Genomic DNA, 16,308 nt, shown 5'->3' on the forward strand with positions numbered 1-16,308 from the left:
TTTTTTTATTGCTATATAAAACTTAATGGATGTTTAAACTCAATAATTAAAATTTTAATTAATCCCAACATTCCTTTGTGAATTACAATGTATCTTATCACGTACAGAATGGCTGCATGAAAAAGCCTTACAAATTTTCATTTTCAATTGAAGTTGGAATATAATTGAAGGCACAAACAGGATATCATTGCCTGCAAGGCAGAAGGACCCTATGGTTTGCATACTCAAAAACTTGCTATGACAGGGCCCCTAAGGTTTGCATACTCTGAAGCTTGCTAGGTCCTTCTGCTTGGCAGGCAACGATATCATCGTATCGAGTTAATCCTAATTTTAAGGTCAACCTTTAAAAAAAAAATAATCCCTTGTGAAACAACACTCTCCCCCTCCTCACCCACTGATAGACATAAGACAAACCTTCTCGCATGATGGCGGGCTTTAGGATGTACCCACAGCTGCCATTCATCTGGAACTTTCCATCGTAGAGGTCGATCATGAGCCCTGGAGTCTGGTAGTTGAGGGCCACTGAGAAAAAAAAATGTAAAAAATAAACAATAAATAAAATAGAAAAAGAACAAAGAAAAAATAATTATGGACATAACAGCAGCAAAACAATGTGTAACTTTTTCAACAACACATCATCATTTATCAAAAACTGCATTAGCCCATTGAGGACGAACTGATTTTGCTTTAACACTGACTTTTCATAGACACCTGTCTAAGCATACTCTAGACTAGCCTTCAACAGGTTAAAGAATGTATCCAACAAGATATGGTGAAAGTTGCCTGAATGGAACAGAAAAAAAAGAAGAAAAAAAAAAGTTATAAGCTCTGCATATTTTTTCATGTTGAAATATTAAACTCAGAAATTATGACTTTTAGAAGGAATACTGCTGTAGTCGACAGATTATCAAATAAAAACCTATTAGTTTTATGGAATCTTTGAGCAGAGCACCAATGAGTGAGTTATGATTTGATGACTTCGTTGCCTATTAATCTGTATGTTTGATGACAAGCAGCATACCCTATTAAATGCTTTTCATTTAAAAAAAAATGAGACTTTTAAATTAAAAACTTTCTTACCCTTGCTTGATACATGTACATTAGAGACATCTACCATTCTCTCTTTTTAAAAAAAATTTATTCGAACTTTTACATTCAACTTGAATGTGGTGGGTAGACACTGTATACGCTATATATTTCACGAGGGTTTTATTTTCGCGAATTTCGCGAGTCGGGAGCTATTCGCGAAATTAACAACACGCCAAAATATCACCTTCCAAAATGAATCCCTTGCCTTGATGATACGAACATTTCAGTACTAGTATACCATGTCATGGCTTACAGAACAGACCATACTGGCTAAGCTTGTTTACGTACATACGTCCACGTCTACTTACGAATACTGTAGAGAGCCAATCCATTATCGCAAGGGGACCACTCGTCAGAAATCTAGCGCGATGGACTTAACCACTTCAAAAATTAATGTTGAATTCTAACTTACTAGTAGTGATACAAGTTGGCAGAGTTTGGTAAGTTTTTTTTTTTTCATGCAGTGTATAACTAGTATCATTCTTATTTGCTAGTTAGTTGAAAATTCACACTTTCCTTGCCACTTCATATTTTCTCTGGTCCCCCAATCGCGAATTTAACCACTCGCGAAAATGTGTGAGAGCATAAATTCGCGAAAATTTATGTACGCGAAAATTATAGCGTATACAGTACATTGTAAGCTGTAAATACAGTCCCACACACTCAAGTTGGTGTCAGTTCCAACCAACCTATTTGACAGCCCACATTCCACATATCCTGAGGGTTGATGTTTGTGGAGTCAACGCGGCTTGGATTCGGGTACACCCGTGAGAGAAATTTCTTGTTGTGGCTGACAAAGTCCTCGGGACTCATGTTTGCAAATTTGTCGGCGACGCTTTCACAGAACGAGCACAGTTCCCAGTAGCATTCTGGCCAAAATAATACCAATAAACATACAAAGATAATTTATAAAACAAATAATGGACAGTTTAGTACATGTATTTGGTGCAAGCAAAACTTGAAAAGTATATTGAAAACTCTTCCATAATTCGTACTAAAGACTGAGATTGGTAAATCTATTTGACCCTTTCTGTGCCAGGCACTTTGGACAGTGTGTATAACGTTTATTGTTTTGTTTTTCTGTGCTAATCAGCATTTCATAATGAAATGTTAAACAGACATAAATCCATTTGAAAAGTAACGAGGAAATTTAATCTTCCAACTATGTTGATAATGATTTGAGAATCAGTTATGAATCACATACAATTTGTATTTTAAGAGGCTTTCGAGAATTCTGAAAATGATATTACACGTACATACAAAAAAGACAGGGCTCAAATATTAAGCCGTAAAATTAGATACTAACACAAAAATGTTAGCCCAGCTACATGAAACAGCACCATGATACTGCACTGTCATCAGTGAAAGTAATATATAAGAAGAGGAAGAATCTTTGATACAAAGTAGCCTCTACTCACGTTTTTGCCTCGCTTCGTTAAAACCCAGAAAGCGAACTGACTTGCATAGCGCGACGAGATCGGAGAGCTCCTTTATAAGTGTTCTCCGCTTTGTGCCCTCCTGAACAAAGAAAAGTACACCAGATACAGCGTGAATCAAAAACTAAGAAGCTCATCATCGCTGGGGTGACAAAACTTTGTATCTACAAAATGTCAAATGTTCAGGAGAGCAAAAAAACAAACAAACATGGCAGCCAAAGCACTATATCAAATGGGATAGACTTTCCTTTGACATGCCGTGGTGGCTTCATTTTTGGGGTAAGACAGCTAGGATATGGACAGGACATCACTCAACTGCTTATATGACCATTAATCCAAAAAAGTCATTTTCACCAAAATTTGAGATACAAGGTCTTGTCACCCCAACGACGTTATGTCATTCCATATCACAAGCGGGATTGCTTGGTTCATTGAGAGTTAGCTGTAGTGCATCCATTACTCTTATTTCTTTTGCCAAGTGGCAAATCCGCCGGGGCGCCTTCTTCACCCGATGTCTGGAAACTAACTGTCAAGGAGTAGATACACTGTACATTGTATTACTGTACAGGAGACCAAAACCCAAAGAGAAATGTGGATTGAGTGAAAGCAGCAACATTAGTACAATCTGTAGGAACACATCAGTGAAAGTTTGAGGAAAATAGGACAATCGATGCAAAAGTTATTAATTTTTAAAGTTTTGGTGTTGTAACCACTGGATAAGGGGACCACTAGAGTTCGTGATGTCATGTGTGGACAACAATATAACGAAAATATAAAGAAAATTCCACAAAAATCAATTTTTCATGAAAATTACACATTCAATCAACTTAATACTGACATAATTAAAGGGTAGCATTCATTCCCCTGCTTTCTGAAAGCAGTAAGTGAAGCGCTCTTTCATTATACTGGAAAAGTGAAAGCATGTTGAATTTTCTTTATATGTGACCCTCTACAACAAAATGATCCTAAAGTCGGGTGAGGTCAATTATTTGAAAATTGCATGGCATAATTTCCTAATCGTTCTGCTTTAAATTAATATATAACACATCTTATAAAAATAATCGGCTGCGGAGATATCGATGTTTAAAAGAGAGCATGTCGAGACGTCTGGGAAATCACTGTTTTCCTTGCGACGCAATTGCGATCAAGGGACACGCAAGTCAGTTTTCACCTCCGGACAATAGAAGGCAAGCCCTAGCAACTCCCAAAATGCTCATTCAAGCACAGCGTCGGCGGTATCCTCACCGACCAATCAGTGACCAGGATGCCAGGAGAAGCGGCTGGGCATAGCACACCCCACCTGCATGCACCAGTCGACTAAGCAGTGTGTGAGCTTCACGCTTCGGTTAGCGGCAAGCAGTAATCGGACCAATGAGATCACTCTGGGCGTTGTTACGGCCGGAGCCTATCTGTGGCGCTCAATCCAAATTTTGGAACCAGATTCTGCTTCGTTGAAATGCCAAAAAACATGGCCCGAAAGACACTATTTCTTGGTCTTTCCTTTCACCAGTTTGCTTCAAAATTTCGAGAGATGATAGAAGATATGTCAGACTACAATAATATGTCAAAATCAGAAAATCTTAAGTTTTGACCAATTTTGATGCTCTGAATTCAAACTCGATTTTCACGGCTTCGACCGTTCGCGACTTTAGGATCATTTTGTTGTAGCGGGTCACATATTGTTGTCCACACTTGATGTCATAAACTCAAGTAGTAGCTCCTTATCCAGCGGTTCCAACACCAAAACTTTAAACATTCATAACTTTTGCATCCATTGTCCACTTTTCATCAAACTTTCACTGATGTTGCAATGAATTTGAATTTCACTGATGTGTTCTACTAAAATTGCTGCTTTCACTCAATCCACATTTCTCTTTGGGTTTTGGTTTCCTCTAATCTCCACAACCCTTACTGCATCACATAAGATCTGGCCAGTCAAGAGACATTCAGTCATAATGCATGGAAGAGAAGATATCAAAATGTTCATCATCATCAAATCAACTCAATCGCATGCAGATAAAACATACTTGTTAGTTTAATCAAATCAAATGGAAGGAAACTTCACAGATGAAAAATGCAGCTCACAAAGGTATGCTTTGTTATAACAGAGTAATGTCGTTGACCCTTTCAGATATTCTTCACATACTTTTTGATTTACCCTTCCTGTTTTTCCCTTTCCCCTGTCAGTGTTTTCTCCTGTTTCACAACACATTTCAGAGTCTTTTACTTTTTTTCTTTTATTTTTCTTTATTTTTTTTTTCTTCTCCTTTAATTCCTAATCATTTTCCTATGCATGGATAGTCTCCTACTTATATGAATTCTTCATTCCATGCTTTTGGTTAGTTACCATTTCATTCTTTTTCTCCTTCTCCTTCTTCTATCTTCTTTTTTTCTTCTTCTTTTCCTTCCTATACTCCAACTGCTTCTACTTATTTTCATATTCTCAATATTATTGTCCTTCTTCATATTCTTTTCTTTTCTTTTATCTTTGTCTTCAGCTGGTTCTTATCCTTCTTCTTCATCTTTATCATTGTCTAATTCTTCTTTTTCATGTCTCATCTTTGAATTTGTCATTCTATTCATTCTCTAATTTTCCTCCATCACTCCTTACTTCTTCATCCTCTCCCTTGTCTCTTTCTATTCCACCTTCTCCTTCTTTATTCTCTGTCATCTTCTCCACCATTTCATTTTCTCTTCATAATCCAAACATGGCAAGAAAAAAAAAAAGGAGGGGGGAGGAGAGGATGGAATGGGGCGAGGTGAGGGGGAAGCCGTGGAATTTAGGCAAACGACGGTCCCAAGTCAAAACCAACTTTCCAGGAATCGCCACGGCGACATAGAACACCTGGGACTACAGAGACTTCGTCTTCTCCTTATTCTTGTTTCAGAAAAAACAAAAAAAAATGAAGCTCTCATTAACAAACACACACACACCTCTGACGGGGGAGTGAGCGAGGGCGCTACATCAATATTGAAACAACAAACACTGGGAGGATGGAATGTAAACAAGTCGAGTGTCTGAAGGCACTTGACTTCCACACTGTGGTTAATGGAAATGTGCCGCTTAGCCTCAGCCTCAAGGCTGCACATTTTTTTTTTTTTTTTTTAACAATAACAGTCTGTCGTTACAGCTGTTTAACCACCTTCTGCAGTTTTGCACAATTTCTTCTCAATTAAAAAAAATGCACCTTTACCCATCAGTATTTCAGCTGATGTACAAACACTCCTCACATCTCGATTCAAATTCAGACCAAAAGAAACTACTTACACAGAAAGAGGGAGAGAGTAGGAAAAAGAAATAGCTGTTTGCTGAATGTAGGCTACATATGAAAAGGGGAGTCCATTTAGAACTCTAGTTGCCGCTTTATTTTGAGACTGTACCATCAAGTCTTGCAGACCACTAAAAGATAAATCATTGAATAATGACAATTCTAGAAGGACGGAGCAGGCAAGAATGTGGATTAATGCAGAGAACTTTCAGACTTTACGGCATGACATCTTCAAACCATGCAAATTTCCCGAAAGAATTAAATAAAAAAACGAAAAACAAACACTGCATTCATGGGGAGGGGTGTTCAACACAGACCCCATCCCCTACAAAAAAAAGAAACAAACATGTAAACAAAATAAAAAATGATAGAATGATGAAAAGACACTGTGGCACTTCAGTCAATGCGTTTCCTTTCAGTGATACTTAGCCTAGCATCCAGTCACAAGGGACGTTATATTTGTCTGGTGTCCTCTTGCCTTTACATGATACTCTACGGTATTTTCATAATGTCACCATCTCATTCCTTTTCATTTATTCACTCTGCGCTTGTTCATGCACAAAATTTAATCTTCATGAAAAGGTGGCTAGTCTATCGGTACCTAAATCCATTTTCTAATTGATACAATTGTGTGCATTATTAAAATGACAGCAGAAGACAGAGTAATTTGATCGACCCATCCATATGGATGACCTTTTTGGTTCCTACATGCCCCGTGAATGTCATCAAATTTTGTTGGATGATAGGACTGCTAGAAATAAAGTCAAAAAGAAAAAAAAAATACAATAGGAATACCATGTCAAAGGAGTATACTGTTGAGGTATGGAACTTATCAATCATCACCATGTAGTCTTACAATTTGTCATATCTTTTTCTCAAAATGAAAACAGCATTAAATAAATGAACAAATGTGACCGTGCACCTCAAAACAAACATAAAGTCGCACACACTGATTTTGCATGAGGACTGAAAATGAGCGAAATGGGTCAACCTAGCCGAACTCGACTTTTTCATATTTTCTGATAGAGCGGGTCTTCTTTTACATTATGCTGAAATTTGGTATCATAAAACGGCCAGGAAAGTGTGGTTTTTTAGTAGTTTATCTTGAACATTTTTGGTAGAACAGTGTCATTAGGTGTGTCTTTAGAATCCCTTTTTCATTTCTGAAAAACCTTGTCCACACTCTTTGCTTTCAACTCTAATAACTTTTGGAAGGATAGTGCTACTGCTTTGAAAGTTGGCATTAATTATGGACAGAATGTGTTAATGAGGCATGCTTAATTTCAGTTTAATCTAATAATCCCTTCATTGTTGTTACTCTGGTGGTTTACTTCCTGTTTTTTGTCCCATTCATCGCACAGCCAGCACGGTTTGGTAAAGATTAAGCGCTTGAATAGATATTGTACTTCAGAGCCTCTTTTCTCAGTTCACACTTTTCCTGAGTTTGTGCTTTCTTTCCAATATTTAGATAGGTTAGGAGAGTCCATTTGATTTGAGTTATACATCATTTTAAAGCTTAAAGACTGCTCTTTCAGAATATGGTCTTAACTAAAAATTCATGTCTGGCGACTTTTTGTTTGTTTTGAGGTGCACTGTCACAAATAATGAATATAACAGATGATATTCTAACAAAGAGGATACATTTTGACAGGACCAAGTCTAGTGTATTTAACCCGCTAAGAAAGAGTCCCGAGTCTTCTTTGGCAAGTACCTATGGGAAATGCGTGTTGTAGCAAAATCAGCCCATCCTCAATAGGTTAAAAATGTTCCATTCTTGTAATGCCATACCTCTTTCCATCTACATAAAATTCAATTTTGTTTCCCTGAAATGCTCAAAATGACGGCAGAATTAAGATCACCTCATTCTACGGATAATCTTTACAATGGTACTTAAAAGAAGTTTATCCTAAGTATGCATTAAGTGCTGCTAATCTAGTGCACTTTAAAGAAAAGGGCATTAACCTGTTGAGGACGGGCTGATTTTGCTACAACATGCATTTTCCATAGACACTTGCCAGATTATACTCGGGACTCGTCCTCAACAGGTTAAAAAGGCTTATGACTGGATGCAAGACTAACCCACACACAATCTTCCAAGAATCCGGATGCATGGCTGGAAGTGAACACACACAAAAAAACCTCACTGTACTGTACTACCTGGGCTATCGCCCTCATGAGTTGGTTTGAGGTCACTTTGTCCTTTAACCTCTTGACCCTGGGGTCACCCTCATCTCTCTTCCCGAGAGAGAAGAGCCGGCCCTGGACGGAGCAAAAATGGAAAACCTTGCTGTGTGAGCGAGCGACCTATCACCTCTTTGGGCTCAGAAGATCATGACATGTTTGAACACAAAGTAAAAAAGATTTCCATGGCACTTTGGCATTTTTTGTTCCACCATCACAACACTGCAATCAGTAAGGGGCTTTTACACCTGACCTGCCTTGAGTTGTGTAGAGTTGCATACTGATTATACTGAAAGAAAAATGATACTCAAGAAAAAAAAAATGAAGGAAGCAAGATATTGTATGTCATCTTTTGGCTCACAAGGAAATACAAGCTTGTGGAGAAAGGGAAACAAATTTCAAAGTATCTTTTTGCGCTCTCTTCTTTCACCTTCAAACAAGAAAAGTCATTAGGCTGATGAGCCTTCCACAATACAAGTGAACAAACAATATTACTACTGGGAACATGTATCCAGACACTTTCTGATCTTATTCCTTATCGTAATAAAGTCACAACCGTCGGAAAATGCTTCACTTGGGAGTTACCAGTGAGGGTTTTGATATTTCTTGAGCTCTTTCACTAAACTTTTCTCTGTGTACAGACATTGGGTCTGTTTAGACTTCTTCACAACTTCACACAACAGTAAACCTTTTCTCCAGTTTGACTTTGTTTCCACAAGGATCTCTCTTATTTTCATATATACAGGGTTTTCCAATGCAAAGGTGTTTGCGTGTCACAAACAATTTTCACATTCATGACAAAGTTCTTTCACTTAATTTGAGCTTGTGTGAAATTGAACACATACACATACTACTGTAAATCACTACATTTTTGCGGCATGAAATTTTCGCGACCTGGAGCCGACGGCTTTTTTCGCGGCATGAAATTTTCGCGAGTCACCTCTAACATTCAATACATATAGTGCAGACAAGAACTTTCACATGCATTTTAATTTCGCGAATCTTGGCTCTTGCAAAATTCGCCAAATCAAAATGCACGCGAACATTCCTTGTTTTACAGTATGTGATGATGACTGCCGTAAATGATCACGGCATAAATCACTCCTATTTTACAAGTGTGAACAGACCCATGTAGGTTGACTGAAAGAAAAAGAAGATTCTTTACCTTCTTAATTTTCTTTCCAATATCTAGGTAGGTTATGAGAGTCCATTTGATTTGAGTTATACATCATTTTATAGCTTAAAGTCTGCTCTTTCAGAATATGCTCTTACCTAAAAATCCATGTCTGGCGACTTTTTGTTGGTTTTGTGATGCAGGGTCACAATTGTTCCTATTTCATAAGTGTGAACAGACCCTTGTGGGTTGACTGAATGAAAGGAACACTTTACCTTCTTGATTTTCTTTCCTCTGTCCGTGTCGCATCCTTCGTCCTCATCAGTCACCTCTCCTTCCTCGCCGTCAAAATCGTCTGGCAGTTTTTTGGCCTGCCGAGAGAGAGAGAGACAGAAAGAGAGACAGAAAGAGCAAGAGAGAGAGGGAGAGAGAGAGAGAGAAGAAACAAGAGAAGAGGAAGGAAAAGAAAGATGGGGAAAGAGAATTACTTACGGTAGACATCAATAGATTTGATGACTTCGGATGAGAACACATGATACTACCCACCATGGCCAACAAAACATTTACCATTAAGAAGACTCACACGTCCCTTCACACATGCTAAGGAGAAAACTTAATTTGTAGTCAGCCTCCGACTGTCTGTTTTTTAAACCATCTTCTATACATCTAAAAAATTTTTGAAGGTGAAAAAATCTGGCAACTTGATGAAGAGTAATCATATGGGGGGGGGGGGAGGACCATCTTGATTACTCAGTTCTGGAGCGACAGTCGCTCAAGGTATATAATACTGGCAAAAGCCACATTGCGTCTCAATCAGCCATGAAATAAACTGATAGAATAATTGGAGAAGCCCTCCTTCTTTGTCATCAAAATCATTTGGAGGGGGGAAAAAAAGAGAAAAATATCTACCTACATACGATTCTTTTCTTTTCAATCTGTCCTACAGTTTTGTAGAAACGATAGGCATATGGTATGATAGAATGTTACTGTAAGGATGTATGAACAGGAGCTAATAACTCAAGTGATCTTTGTTTGGTGTACTGCTGGTTGCTTCACTGTCTAAATGGTTCTATCTTCTCCTCTTTCTTGTCATTTTCTTTTTCTCTCCTTTTCTCATCCTATTTCTCTTTAATATGTATCTTCCTCCTCTTTTCTTTGTCATTCCTTCATTCACCTTTACTCATTTTTAATGTCATACCCATAGTTTCCACTGCTTCTTGTCTTCTTTCCTTCTTCATCTTGTTCTCATTTGCATTTTTTTTTTCATATTCATTCTTCTTTTCACCCTTGTCTATCCCCCATCCCCTCTCTCCTTGGCATATCAATGTAGATTACCACGTTCCATACGGGAACCTGGTGGTCTGTGTATTATTAAGTCTATTGGGATTTCAGAATTCTAAATGGAACGGGTTAACTCTCCGTATGCCATGGTGTAAACACCTTGTGTGCTATATCACTGTGACAGCACAAAGTATAAGCATGTTTTAAAAAAAGAAAAATTCTGTTTCTTCAAAAGCCATGTAACATTTTCATAGATATTGATTTTGCTAGAAATGCAAGATAGCTAAGTTGTAAATAATTGTGAGCTTTCGTGAGATGTTGATTCTACGACAAAGCTATAAAATGCTATGACAGTTTCAATATTCTGTGCGGCCTATTGCAATTTGTCAATCAATTTGTGCACGGTTTGAAATATACAAAGTTGGCATGACATCAATTGGGTCAAACACATAAACTGATGGTACTAACAGAATTAATTGCTTGCCTTACTGACTTCTTAGGGTTATTCTGCCCTGTTTCCCTTTTGCTATGGGGTAAAAGACCAAGCAGTGTGGGAAGAAAGAAGCTTTGCCTGATTGAATCGATCATCCTCCGCTTCCCACTGGGGTACATTCGAAAACCACACTCATTGGTAATACTCCAGTCTCCATTCTGCAGCTGCGTGTAAATTCTACTTTATACGCAGACATCAGTGATAAAGCTGCTATTACTATTCATTATAAAAATTCTCAGATGTATCCAAGCATAAGAGGGGGGGGGGGGGGGAGGCATTTTATGAAGCATTTTGTCCTTCAATTTGTCAGACAAATTTACTCTCAACCATTCAGATGCACAGATTTTGGTAGCTTATAACAGTTTGTCGTAGAAAATATCCGACAAAACGCTTCATAAAATGCCCCGATGGTCTTCTCACACTATCTTCTTACTTTACTCTTGCATGAAAGAGGGATCTACACCATACCTTAATAAGAATCTTCTCTTGAAGATCGTGGGGTGAGGGGAGCGAGCCTGCACCCCTGTCCACTGGCCCCCGGTGGAGCTTGTCACCAAAGACCGACTTGATGTAGTGAGCCATCGTCTTCTGCTGCTCTACACTGCAATGGTTCTCTATCGACACTATAACAGGGAAACTGAAACAAACAGAAAGACATTTTACATTAACTGATCAAAATCTAATAATTAATTCGAATTAATTGATCTTATTGCTTTTTCAATAAAAATACTGAAATGTAATTTAGGACGCAGGAAAATGCTGATATTTTGTCATCTACTACCCTCATTTTTATTGTCTTTGTGTTATATTGACATACTGTGATGATGCAATCAAAACTGTTCATTGAGTGGTTACTGCACTTTATGACTACTGAGCTGAGAAAATTGATATACAGAAATACTGGCCAGGGCAATTGCTAGGCTGTGAATGACAACACCAGTGATGTGGCATTCCATCTTAATTTAAGTCCCTACATCCATTACATCGCATTGACATCGATCTCCACACCAGACCACTGGTACTATTAAGGTATATCAGTGGGACTAAAGGGAAGCTGTTCTACATGACAGCAAAAGATGTCAAATCAGTAGTCTCCATTTCAGACCCTCTGTCATTTACACTGCACTCGGTCTGTTACAAAAGCCACACACAATGAAGTGTCAGAAATCATAGTTACTCTGCCAACGTTTAGATCGCACTACCCTCCGTAGTTTGAAATGGGAAGTGAAAATATTGCATCGAAACATTTCTTGCTTTCCTTCCTTGCAACTGGAGAGCCACAGGCATTTCTTCGTCATGTTTCAATCAAAACAAAATGAAAAGAAGATAAATACACAAAGCACATTTGCCTGCTGCTATTTCACTCCTTGCCTATGAACTAAACATTGGTACGATTCTACAGATAGAATGATTTCTGTACAAGGGTTGCAGAAACAAAACTTATTAAGGGGCCATCTGGAGCAGTGAAGACATTTATGCAAAACCATTACGTGGACATAGTAAATATGATTGGGATGGTCTGAAAACTCACCTCACTGAAGAATAAAAGCAAGCTACATTTTTTGTTTTGTTTTGCTTTGTTCTTTTGAATGAATAGTTGACACCTGTTTTTATATTCTTGATATCTTCCATACCCTATGAACTCATTTTTGTTACCCTTTTTTTAAAGTTGCTGTTGCATTGTGTCATTGCTTCCTTATCAAAATTGTTTGATGTATTAAATCATATGATGATTTGTGCAACACACGGAAAGGAATAAATCACATGTATTTTGTATGTATGCATTTTATTTCGTAGTATGACTACTACTTCTTTAATATAAAACAAAGGGGATCTGTTTTCTGTCAGAAAATGAAAATAAAGACAAAAGAAAACCACTTCTGGGCAGCATATCCCTAAGCATGGCATTTTAAGTAAGCGCAGCAATAGAAATATAATCCAACGTGACCAATATTTGTTTCTTTTTTTTCACTCTATTTTTTTTTTTCGCACAAGCCGGAGGTCCTTGGGGCTGATTCCTTGCAATTTGAGTACACACTCCTTCCTGTTCTAGCTCTCCAAGCGCGCTCAAATTTCACAGATCTTTTGCGCTGCCTTTTAAAAGCCGCTTCTATTCCAAACACACAAGGACTTCCTCCTACGGGTAGGCTCTACTCTTGATTGCTAAACAATGCGCCGAGGGCTTCTTCCACGCAAAGGTTTTCCCCGAGGTATTCCACTCGACAGTTGCCTCTTTTATTAAAGTAAACAAATATTTTGGGGGAATACCAAAGCTTTGTCAAAATATGTCACATTCATACATTTCTACTAAGGGAGAATTAAACCTATACACATGTGCATGGATTGAGGGAACGCAGCAATATTTGAATACAAGTCATGTCATGTCATGTCATTTCATGTCATTTCATTTCATTTATTCATTTTCATTAAAAAAAAAACAATAACAAATGAGCAAAACATATCATGCAAATACAGAACAACAATACGAGAATTTTAAATATATTTGTCAAAATCATCACAATGCAATAGTTTGTAAAGCAAACATGCATGATATTTACTATAATTAATGATTGATGTTGAAAACGGAAGGGGAAGCTAAAAAGCAGGGCTCGTAATATGCATTCCCCTCATATGCACACAGTGAGATATACGGTACCTGCAGTTAATGCTCAAATAGGAATATCATTAAAAAATGAAAAAAAAAAGAGTCCAGAATCTAGACTATTGTTGCTCCTGTACTCACTCGGACGTCTCAAAGGCATGCTGGTTAATGGCCTCAATGGCAGCCTTGAAGAGGATCTTGGAGGTAAGGGTGTGGCCATGGTAGATGATTGGCTCGTCATTCGCACCATCCCAAACATCCACTGGACAGAATGAGAAACAAAAATATTAAAACATTAACCCTTCTTGTGCCAGGGACTTTGGACAGCATGTACAATACTATGGAGTTTTCTGTGCCACTCAAATCTCACAAGCACTCAAAGGGTTAGAAAAACATTGGAGTGAAGTTTAGTTTGCAACATTGGAAGACAAAATTTGTAGTGAAGGTGCATGTCTTTCAGGATGGCGGGGTGGGGCTATGACTTCCAAGTATCGGTATCATTACTGCCACGCCCTCTAAAACTTTGGAATCCACGATACCATCACTCATCAGGTAAACGAAAGCTCATTATGATTTAAATCAATTGCTATTGTTTCATATATTGTCTCATCTTTCTTTCTTTCTTTCTTTTTTTTCTTTTTTTTTTCTTTTTTTTTTTTTGGGGGGGGGGGGTATTTTTTTAATATAAATCTCATTCTCTGGTTAATATCATCATGTACATGTACTTCTACAGAGTCACAAAAAGGCAAATCAAAATTTTGGCATCCAGAAATCAGTAACTAGATAATTTTGAACTTTATCACACTTTTAATAGTGGTAATGGGATGCACTCATACATCCACCCACTATAAACTTGAATACATATCATAAGTATGGATCAGGCTGTTACAACACTTTTCATAAATACAGAGCTATTGATTAACCTATTGAAGACTAGTCCCAAGTATACTCGGTGTCTATGGAAAATATGTGTTTAAAACGGTAACATCATCCCATCTGCAACCGGTTAAAGCCAAAACCAGTTCATCCTTTCCCTGTTTCCATGGTAACACTCACACTCCACCCATCTGCACCCCTTCTGGAGGGCGGAGACGTAGGCTGCTACACTGGAGGGTCCTTTCAGCTGGTCCTCTGTTAGGTACCTATGGGGAAAACCATGGGGGAGGATACCAAATGAAGGGGGTAATAACTCCACCAAGCAGACCACACCCTTCACATTCTATAGGTTTTGACAGTCAGATACCAGTCAGCAAATAAATCATTTCTGCAAATGTATTACAATTTATAGATGTTTCTTTTCCTATGTCATAATAGTAAAGTATTTCATTTGCCTGTTACCTTCCTTTAAGTCCCATAGGCAGGGATTCACTAAGTTGGTGATAGGTAGGGCAAGTCTCTGGCAAGCTTTGTGGTTTTAAAGAGATGGTATGGTATTGGTTGAGGTGACAATTCGGCTTTCAACTTAAAAATCACTTTATGAAAGGTTAAAAGGCATATAATTCTTAATTCCAAATTAATTTGAGGAAAATTGGTTTTGAAATGGCTGGGATATCCAACAACAAAGTAAAACAAAGCGATCCTAATAGAAGGTTGGAGCTACATGTATATTACCGACACCATTTACAAACCTACATGTAAAGTGGAAAAACATTAAAGGGTGTGTACAGTTCTGGTCGAGGTGAAGATTTAGCTTTTAACATTTTGTGAGATATTCAGAAACCACTTTATGAGATGACAAAGAGCATGCAGTTCTAAGGGGTATCAAAAGTTTATTCGATGAAAATCAGTTTTGAAATGGCTGAGATATCCAAAAACAAGGTGAAACAAAGAGATACTAATAAAGTTGGGGCATGTCGCCTTTTATTATGAGCACTTTTTTGGATATCTCAGCCATTTGAAAACAAATTTTCATCAAATAAACATTGAATCCTTCTTAAAATTACATGCGTTTTCATATTTCATATTAAAGAGGCTTTTCATTATCTCACTTAGGAATGTTCAAAACATGAATCCCTACCTCAACCAGTACTGTACAGTCCCTTTAACCTTTGAGGTATTAACAGAAAAAAAAATCCATAATACATATTAGTATATGACTGTATCCAAAGAATACTTACACTTCATACGTAAGTTGCCTGGGAATGGTTTTTCAACAACGACAACAACAAACAGCAGGAAATACAAGTTGAGAACAATCTACTTCAAAAAGTTTGAGCAAATCTGAACTAAAAAGGCAGTTCACCAGCACAGGATATAAAAGCCAATTGTGGCTGGTTAAAAACCACAGTGAATATTCTGCGGCAATGGGGGGTACAAAGGGGCCTTGCGGTTTTGTTGGTGATCGGCACACCATCGTTTCACTCACGTATTGTGGGAGGCTGCAATAAAGTAGTGGGAGAGTGGCTGGGTCATATCTTGACATACGACCCTCTGCTGGGGATCGAAGATGTCACACTCCGTGGAGAGCAGGTAGCTGGTAAAACCTGATTGGGAACACAGGGTTAAAGAAGAATAGACAGTGCATACCTTAAAGGAGATCTCTGTGGATGTTTTTCAGACTTTTACATATGAACAACTATAAATTAGTTATACTGGGTACAGAGTTTCAGAATTTATAGTGATTGGGATGTGGAATAAGAATGTTTTCAAAATTTATAACAAATCACAATGAACACGGATGATGACATGGTAGCCTCACTATAAGAATGCAAAAGTAGGGGCTCAAGGAAGCAGAACAAAAGAAGAAAACATGAATAAATTTTACACAGGTAAACTTGTAAAGCACATGGCATTGTAATGGAATTACACTGCTACATTTCCGAAATATGTGAGGCTCCTATGTC

General features: G+C 37.8%; 1 protein-coding gene across 1 annotated transcript in view; it reads right to left on the bottom strand.

Moving 5' to 3' along the window:
• The window catches only part of LOC139711030 (inactive phospholipase C-like protein 2), a 200,190-nt gene that overhangs the window by 14,656 nt on the left and 169,226 nt on the right, over positions 1 to 16,308 (bottom strand). Inside the window, exons 9-16 of the mRNA XM_071622957.1 lie at positions 15,831 to 15,948; positions 14,522 to 14,607; positions 13,607 to 13,727; positions 11,332 to 11,500; positions 9,365 to 9,460; positions 2,508 to 2,607; positions 1,779 to 1,958; positions 415 to 522 (exon numbers count right to left, since the gene is read on the bottom strand). Coding sequence (XP_071479058.1) covers positions 415 to 522; positions 1,779 to 1,958; positions 2,508 to 2,607; positions 9,365 to 9,460; positions 11,332 to 11,500; positions 13,607 to 13,727; positions 14,522 to 14,607; positions 15,831 to 15,948 — 978 coding nt within the window. The remainder of the gene's footprint in view (positions 1 to 414; positions 523 to 1,778; positions 1,959 to 2,507; positions 2,608 to 9,364; positions 9,461 to 11,331; positions 11,501 to 13,606; positions 13,728 to 14,521; positions 14,608 to 15,830; positions 15,949 to 16,308) is intronic.

Source organism: Diadema antillarum, unplaced genomic scaffold (genome assembly GCF_040938485.1).
Source record: "Diadema antillarum isolate AM-2024a unplaced genomic scaffold, OU_Dant_1.0 scf00000039, whole genome shotgun sequence".
NCBI classification, from domain to species: domain Eukaryota; kingdom Metazoa; phylum Echinodermata; class Echinoidea; order Diadematoida; family Diadematidae; genus Diadema; species Diadema antillarum.